At 27.2% G+C, this 9,015-nt stretch overlaps 1 protein-coding gene across 1 annotated transcript; it reads right to left on the bottom strand.

Annotated features, from left to right (window-relative positions):
• Positions 1–474: 474 nt before the first annotated feature.
• On the bottom strand, positions 475–5,161 carry LOC136080720 (glutamine--fructose-6-phosphate aminotransferase [isomerizing] 2-like). Its single transcript, XM_065797736.1, has 12 exons — positions 4,830–5,161; positions 4,521–4,707; positions 4,317–4,419; positions 3,908–3,978; positions 3,615–3,701; positions 3,102–3,295; positions 2,872–2,992; positions 1,574–1,846; positions 1,358–1,485; positions 1,077–1,205; positions 796–996; positions 475–686 (listed from the first exon to the last, which is right to left on the bottom strand). The coding sequence occupies exons 3-12, from the start codon at positions 4,343–4,345 to the stop codon at positions 642–644; spliced, it is 1,278 nt and encodes a 425-aa protein (XP_065653808.1). The 5' UTR covers positions 4,346–4,419; positions 4,521–4,707; positions 4,830–5,161; the 3' UTR covers positions 475–641.
• Positions 5,162–9,015: the final 3,854 nt, after the last annotated feature.

Genomic DNA, 9,015 nt, shown 5'->3' with positions numbered 1-9,015 from the left:
CAGCCTATTATCTTCTACTTAATTAAAATCCGTAAACTCAAAATTGAAATAAATACGGACAGCAACTTAGTATTGAAAAACAAAAGAATTGTCATACTTAAATTAAAATAAAAGTTTAAATGTTGGAACAAACGTCCATTTAAAACAAGATAAAATTAACCAACTATCGACAAGTTTCAAAAGTCATTTTCTCACGCCAACAAACATTAAAGGAACAAAGGAAAAAATTTATTATTATAGGTTTAAGTGTTTAATTAAAAAAAAATTTGGATATGACCTATATACACCCTAATGTGAATTCAATGTGTCTCACATTTGCAGCTCGTATTACTAAACTTTTCAAAGTTGCTAAAACAAGCGCAATTAATACGTAAAATTGGTTTAACAGATATTCTATTAATATTCTATTTTATATTTATAAATTATACAAAAAAGCAAAACTTAAAAAATTATTAAAGTTAGTTTTCAAAAGTGTAAAACTTGATCACATATAATATAAAATAATAAACTTTACAATTAAAATGATATATATTTAAAAAGTTAATCTAATATCACTTTATTATAAAAACCTAATTCTTCCCGATCTCTATTATCTCATGAAAATTCCCGCAACCTACTTATAGAACAATCTGGATGATAACCTATTCCACGGTGACAGACTTTGCTAAATTACGTGGACAATCAACCTAAAAATTAATATAATATTCAAAACTGAGGGGATAATTACATAAACAAAAACAAAAAACAATAAATAGTTTGAGTCAAAAAGCAAAATATAAACATTAAAAAACATACGTCATAACCACGTAAAACGGCAAGATGAAATGAAAGTAGTTGCAAAGGAATAACTGTTAGAATACCAGACAAACAATCAGGCACTTGCGGTATTTCTAAACTGTTGTAACCCAGAATACTCGTTTCCTTGTCATTCTTTGAACAAATAATAATTGGACGCCCTTTCCTTGCAAGAACTTGTTGCAGGGCATTCATGCATTTCTAAAACACGAAATATTAGTCTAACATTAAAGCAAAAACATTTTTGTAAAAAACTAAAACAAAGAAAGAAAAAAAACTACATCATGAGTTTTGTCTTTAAGAGCAATCATAATCACAGGCATATCTTTATCAACAAGAGCTAATGGACCATGTTTTAATTCTCCAGCAAGAATGCCTTCGGAATGCATATATGTAATTTCTTTAATTTTCTATAAGAAATATATATATATATATATATATATATATATATATATATATATATATATATATATATATATATATATACATACATAATACATAAAATAAAAGACAAAGAATATTAAATAAAGAAGGCCAAAGAATGTTTAAAAGTTGATCCTACCAATGCTCCTTCCAAACAAGTCGCAAACTGAAAGCCTTTACCCATTACTAATAAACTTTTTTCATCTTTAATTGTCTTAGCAATTTCTTCTATTTTATGATCAAGTTTGAGTACTTCCGAAATATATTCTAAACAATAGTAAACTTGTTTTATGTAATCTTAATGAATTTTAAATGAAAAAATCTGCTTTGAAAGTACCGCCATACCAAAAAGTACTTGGAAAGACTTTTAATGCTTGAATTATTTCTTTACAACGGTCCTGCTTTGATGTTCTATCTTCAGCCATCATCACAGCAAACAAAACAAGTGCCAAAAATTGACTAGTATAAGCTTTAGTGCTAGCAACCCCTATCTCTGGACCAGCATTGATGTGGACACCACACATAGTTTCTCGTGATATACTACTTCCAACTGTATTGGTTATACCAACAACTAATGCACCACGACTTTTACAGTAATGAAGTGCCATAAGTGTATCTGCAGTTTCACCTAACAAGAACAAGTAACAACAAAATTGTTAAATTCCATTTATTATCACTATTTAAGAATTTTGATACAACAGTAGAATTAAGTTAAGTAAAGCCTCATAGGCAATAGACATATTGTCCAACATAGAAAATGCCCTAACTAAACAAAGTTCTTGGTATGTCAAACGTTTCGAAAACATCAGATTAATAAAGATTTTGAGACTTTTAAAATTTTTTTAATATAATACAATATAGTATAGAACTACAAAATCTTATGTTAAATAGAATATTACTACATATTATATACAGAAAAAGTTTCAAATTAATTTTTGTTTTATTGACTCGCAAAACTTTCTTTATATAAACATCAAAAAATTGACAACGATATCAATTGTCTTGTAAAGTTCATCAGTTGTTGGTTTTGTCACCTTTAAGTAACTAAAACACCATTGTCAACTGTTCTTTGTAAGTAAAATTCCACTTTTTAATGCTCTGATTTGTTCTTTTTTTCCATCGATCAATACACCTCAATAATTGTTACATCAAATTCTTTAGCAAAATACAAAGCTTTGACTTTAAAACCGGTTTTAAACACAAGAATAATTTGATTTCAAACATTTAAAAGCCACATCTAACATACTTTGAATAAATCCAAAAAGACCTAATAGTATTGTTACAGAGCACCACAAAAGGGTAATTAATTAGGAGGTTCATACTTTCTTCCTTACTAGTTAGAGCTGGCATTGAACCTCATAAATAGGGTCAGAACCGGTATCTGACCTCTGAACTCTTAATTTTGAAGCAAGTCATTATTATTACATAAACGTTTCGAAGGGAAGAAAAATAGTAAATACTAGCAGATGGATTATATTAACCGGCATTATAGAAGATAACAGGACAGACAAAATTTAAGTTAATGAAAATCTGTCCATCTTAGTAAATACCAGACTAATACCAGGTTTGAGTTAGGTAGATTCTACTGTATTTAAAATTCATATGACCATATACTTTTTTATATGACTAAAATACAATTTTTTTAATTTTTACCTGACTGACTTATGAAAAAGCAGACATCGTCACGAAATATTGGTGTATTTCGATCTAAGAAATCGCTAGCTAGCTCAACCATAACTGGAAGTTCTGTTAACTCCTCCATCAACTGACGAGTCTAAACAAAGATCCAAAGTTTAAAAATGTGGTCATTTGTTACTATATGAAGATGAACAAAACAATTATAACTCAATTAAAAATTATAATCAAAAGAAAAAAGATCATACAGCAACAGCACTATGATAACTTGTTCCACATGCAATGAATATAAGTCGTCTGCATCTTTTAATGTAACCCATGTGTGATACCAATCCACCAAGTAAAACACTGTTATTTTGAAAGTTTACTCTTCCTCTCATTGTGTTGTAGACACTTTCTGGTTGCTCCATTATTTCCTTTTGCATAAAAGATGAATAACTACCTAAAAAAATTTAAATATTATTTAAATGCATTGACAAGCTGTTTGTATTTAAATAAAGCAGACAATATTAGTATCAAAAATTAAACAAGAAATTTTTTCAATTAAAAACTTATATTTATCAATGTTTATAATAAATTTCAAACCAAAAAATTCCAAAATGTTAAAAACAGACAATTAGAAATGAAAAAATTATACATAGTGCTAATAAAATGATGAATATACATTTGAAAATGAATACATATGAATATACTAATGAAAAAAATATACATAGTGCTAATAAAAAAATAAAAAACAAACATAGACCTAAATCTGCAGTTACCTCTCATTATTTCTTGGATCTCTAGTTGTAATGTTTGCACATCTCTTGTTGATGAAGTTTTATTGTTCATGCGTGCAATTTGTAAATCTAAAACAAAACTTTAAAGAAATAAAAAAAAATAGGCTCCAAAACAAGGTAGGAATAAGGCTCCATGCTCCAAGACCTTCCCTATGATTTCTAATTCCTTAAATGAACCAAAAATGGTCCCTTAATAAACTCAAACAACTAAAATAAGCAACTTTCAAATTGAAAACTTAAATATTTTTTTGCAAGAAAATAGAGAAATCCAATACTTCCATCTTTGACCCAAGCCAAATCTTCATCTTCCAAAAAAATAACTCTTTTTGTATGTTCTATTATTGCACTAGAATAAATGAGAACAATCAAAAAAGAATACATTGCCAATACTTGAGTTAATAATAGTATAAACAAAAAAATACATATATATATATATATATATATATATATATATATATATATATATATATATATATATATACACACACACATATATATATATATATATATATATATATATATATTTATATATATATATATATATATATATATATATATATATATATATACACACACATATATATATATATATATATATATATATATATATATATATATATATATATATAAACACACATATATATATATACACACATATATATATATATATAATTTTAATTATACCTTGCGTCTGATGCAAAAAAATACTCCATTGCTGCATTTTCAGCAACAAAAAAGTGCTCACCCTCTGGGTAAGAGATGTATGAGGTGTTGTCACCAACAGAACCTAAATAGTTTTAATTTGTAAGATATTTCTTCAGAAACTATATCAGTAAATACGATAGATTAAACTCTATGTACTATATTAGATTGTATTATTTTACTTACCATTACACTGCTTTTCAGTGTAATTAGCCTTTTCACTATTAAATTGTCGTGTTGACAAGACAGGAATTTGATCAACGTTTATTGGTTTATCACTTTTCACACCAATAAGAAGTGGGCTCCCACGACGAGTTGCTATGCATTGGTTCGGAAAGATAGAGCTTTTGAAGACAAGAGCATACGCTCCTTCCTGAATGGTAATTCAGGTCAATATTTTAAACAACAACAATAACTGTTGAAAACATTAGTACTAAGGTCTTTTAAATAACAGTACTATCGGTTTGAATTAACAAAAAACTAAACAACAAATACCAGTTGGCGTACAGTCCTCTCTACAAGTTCAGGAAAGCTAAGCTTTATTGATGTATGTGATTCTTGATCACGATCAAATAAATATTTTATTAATTTAGCAATAACTTCTGTATCGGTTTGAGATTCAAGAGTGTAACCTTTTTTAGCCTGAATCAGAAGATATTATTCAATATAACTTACAAAATATCTATAAATATCTGTATCTACTAATAGTAGTAAAAACCGTGTGCAATTTGGTAAGCAAATAAGGTTACCAAAAAGTTGTGAATATACGATATAGTGGTCTACTATAGCGTATATACGTCTACTATAGCGTATATACGCTATAGTAGACCACTATATCGTATATTCATGAATATACGTATATTGATATCATTTTGGTAACGTGTTTTGCTTACCAAGTTTCACTCGGTTTTCTCGAAAACAGAAGAAATAAACAAAATATAATAAAAACGATTGCTGCCCTAACTAAAACCCTTAGTAAATGTAGCTGCACTTCTTTGCATGTTCTACCTATTTAGTCAGTTGATATATGACCTGTTTATCTTTCATGAAAATTTTTACATAACAATAAAAAAAAATGTAAATAAAAGTTTTTAATATAGCATTTTTTAATTTTCTAGCTAGTATTATGGAGTACATTTACATTGTTAAAACGTAACTCTTTATTTCAGCAGCTGTCCACAGATTGCATCATGCGATAGGGGGTGGGGTTTTTTTAACCGGAATGGGGTTGGTTACTTTGTAACGATTTGTTTCATGGCAAGGGTGACACTCGATTTAGTGACGCAACTCTTTTTTTAGGTTCAATCCTAGAAAAACTCTTCCTTTGATCAAAAGCCAAACAAAAACCCTCAGTCGATGCATGTACACTCGACTGTTGCTATTCAATTTAACTTAGTTAGAATTGACTTTTTTAATTGACTTAAATTTTAGTAGAATAATGTAGACTCCGCTGCGTCTTCGGTATAATCATTCGATGATACAGCCGATTTATCTTCGACGAAGAAGTAATTAATGATAATATAATTATTAAATAAAAACAGTTAATACGCAACGACATAAAATTTTATAATGTTAATATAACCCACTGTGCCTATACCTATTTAAGTCCGTCGATTTATGTATCTACATTGATGCACTTATTCTGTGAAATTTAAAAAACAAAAGCCATAATCAATATAATTTTTAATAAAGCGCAATAATACTTAAAGCACAATTAACTAATTTGAAATAAAACATCAAATGTAAAAGTAAGGTTTTTTCAAGTCTAATTAAAACATCAAAAGTAAGGTTTTTTTAAGTCTCTTAAGGTCTCTTAAGGTTTTTTGAAACAGCTCCCTTGCAAGGCGCACCTCAAAATTTAAAAGTATTTACGTCCTCGGCTCTACGCCATATTATGTTAAATTATTAGATAAAATATTTTTGAGTTTCTCGCGTACAAATAAAATTTTTCATTGTGGATTCGTTATTAGTATGCGCGTAAAAATAATGTCTTTCAAAATAAAAGAAAATAATAATAACTCAAAGAAACTAAAAAAAATTAATATATTATTGCGCATAAAACCGCAAAATAAATTTTAAAGAGGATAGGGGGTTAAAAAATTGTTGAGTAATTTAAAAAGGGGTAAAGTTCAGTAGGGGAAGAAGGATTTAAAAAACTGTCTAAAATTGCGTGACGTTTTTTAAGGACAACCCTTTTTTATCTGAAGGATTTTCCCCTATTTACTTACATGGAAAAACCCTTCATTTTTAATTAAAAAATTAACGATATGAATAAAATTCACTCTTAAATTTTAACTAGCATATTCTCACCAAAAATTGGCTAATTTCTTTATAATTAGTAATAATTCCATTGTGAACCAGAACAAATTCTAAACGAAAAGCAATAGTTAATAACTTTACTATACTGCCACATCTTTTGTATGCTTTTTATACGTCTATTTAGTATAAAGTAATAACAACATTTTTGTTCTAGAACTTATATTGTTCTATTATTAGATAAACGTTGCTGAATTTTTTTCGTCTTACCGTTATTAGAGTCAGAACGATGAGGATGAGCATTAAGAGGACTTGGCACACCATGTGTCGCCCATCTAGTGTGGGAAATACCCAAATGTGTTGAAAACTCTTTTTCAAAATGCAGATTTTCATTGCCTAAAAAGTGTATCTGTTTAATCTATAAATAATTCTAATTTTTTCATAAAAGTTCAGTGTAAAACAAACAGTTATATTAAAAAAAAAAAAAAAAATAGATCCGCTTGAACACTGAGTAGTCCACGTACTAAATTTGTGCATTAAAAAAAAAGTAGTTTTAATTATTACCATATATATGTATTTAATTTTTTTTGTATATTCCTTATTATGAAGGTTGTATACCTATCTTATCAGCAAGATTTTGAACTTTGCCTTTAGTTTTGAATATTCTAAACATAAAGAAATTGTGTAAATTTAAAAAACACTAACATTTTGCAAACAAAACCACCAAAAATCAAAGCATGTTAACATTTTAAAAACTTTAACTTACAAAACTTTACAAATTGTGGTTTGATCAGAGTCTACTGCTATACCTAATAGAAGTATGAATATTGTTAAAACATCTCTATAACTAATATTTATTCCTTTGTTGAAAAATTATACAGAGCTTATATTCTATCGAAATATGTCAAGGTAAATTAAACTAATGTAACGTAGCCATAAAACAATTGAACACAAACAGAATGCTAATTATGAAGATAACATAAGATATTACAAAAAGTAACTTAATCTGCTGAATCTTATCCTCTATATTCAAGTCGGTGAAGCCCATTCACTAATATGTCCAAAATATACTTTCTATTTCGTGGCACGCCATAGTTGAGGTAAGCAAATATTCCTTAAATACTAAAATAAAAAGAAATGTCGAAAAGTTTATAGAGTTTAATTTCTTATTTAATCTTCTCTTATATTATCAATCTCATCATAATAATAAAATATTGTTTCATTTAGATACTTCAACAAGAAACGACAAAATAATCATTCTTTCTGTATGTAAATTAAACTTACAACTACGTAAATTACATGACACAATTATTAAAAGGTGCACTATTAAAAAAAAAAAAAAAATTAAAAATGACAAACATAATGACTTAATTCACACTCAAATGTACAAGCCTTAATGTTTACTCAATGTAATAAGTAATTGGAAGATAAGTTCAGTGTTAGACTTACCACACATTCTTAAGATCGCACTATCCTTTCGAATGCTGTTCACGTTTTGAGTAATTGTCAGCGCGCAACTTTATAATCGTTTTTACTGAAAGGCGTTAAAACAATTATTTAAAAAATTTCAAGTTGTGAAAATATTACGTGAGAAAAGTAACAGTAAGAATAGTAAGAAAATCAATAAAAAGTTCGCAAAGGAAATAATAATTTGAACAAAAGTGAAAGTATTTCGTAATATAGTAAATAGCGTAAACCACTTCAAATTAATTTGAAGTGGTTTACGCGTTTAAATAAAATTCAAATTTTTCAAGCTAAAAAATAGCGTTATGTTGTATATAAGCAAAAAGCTAACCATCAAAATATGATTGTTAAGGAAAAAAAAAGAAAAATTTTATGAAACTATCAAATATTTATAAAAATTTTTAATCTCTTTTTTTAGATAGGGGAAAGCCGGGAAGCCTTGGACAGCGGGTACCTCCTGTTACTTGATTTACAGGTTTAACTATAAAAGCTATGTGATTTTAAAACTATAATAACATTGTATGAGTAAAAATTTTATTTACTGGTTTAAAAATTGGTATTTGTGAATGAGGTACGATATGGTACCATACTATCATACCACATTGTTTGATGGGATGGGATGTTTTGAGGGTGGTTCCGAACAATTTAATTTATTTACATAGTAAAAATAAGCAATTTTTTGTATATAAATAATAATAAAACAACTTAATTCATGAACATATTAAAAATGAGCAATTTTTTATATATAAATAATAATAAAGCAACTTAATTCATTTACATATTAAAAATGAGTAATTTTTTATATATAAATAATAATACTCTTTATATTATACACAAACCCATAATAGTAACTAATTAAATATCAATAAAAAGACCTAAGATTTAAAAAATGTGTTTTTAAATGTTTTATGTGTATTAACTTACAAAGTATTTTTAATTGTAAAATGCTAATGTTTATCTT

The sequence above is a fragment of the Hydra vulgaris genome, chromosome 05, assembly GCF_038396675.1.
Source record: "Hydra vulgaris chromosome 05, alternate assembly HydraT2T_AEP".
NCBI classification, from domain to species: domain Eukaryota; kingdom Metazoa; phylum Cnidaria; class Hydrozoa; order Anthoathecata; family Hydridae; genus Hydra; species Hydra vulgaris.
The sequence above is the reverse complement of the archived record's forward strand: the minus strand, read 5'-3'. Positions and strand labels throughout refer to the sequence as shown.

What these genes read in the sequence shown, in the direction of transcription:
- LOC136080720 (XM_065797736.1), bottom strand. Translation starts at nt 4,345, where the DNA reads ATGGAGTATTTTTTTGCATCAGACGCAAG. An exon ending in CTTTTTCATAAGTCAGTCAG is followed by an intron (nt 1,847 to 2,871) that starts GTAAAAATTAAA and finishes TGTTCTTGTTAG; the next exon opens with GTGAAACTGCAGATACACTT. An exon ending in CCGTTTTACGTGGTTATGAC is followed by an intron (nt 687 to 795) that starts GTATGTTTTTTA and finishes ATTAATTTTTAG; the next exon opens with GTTGATTGTCCACGTAATTT.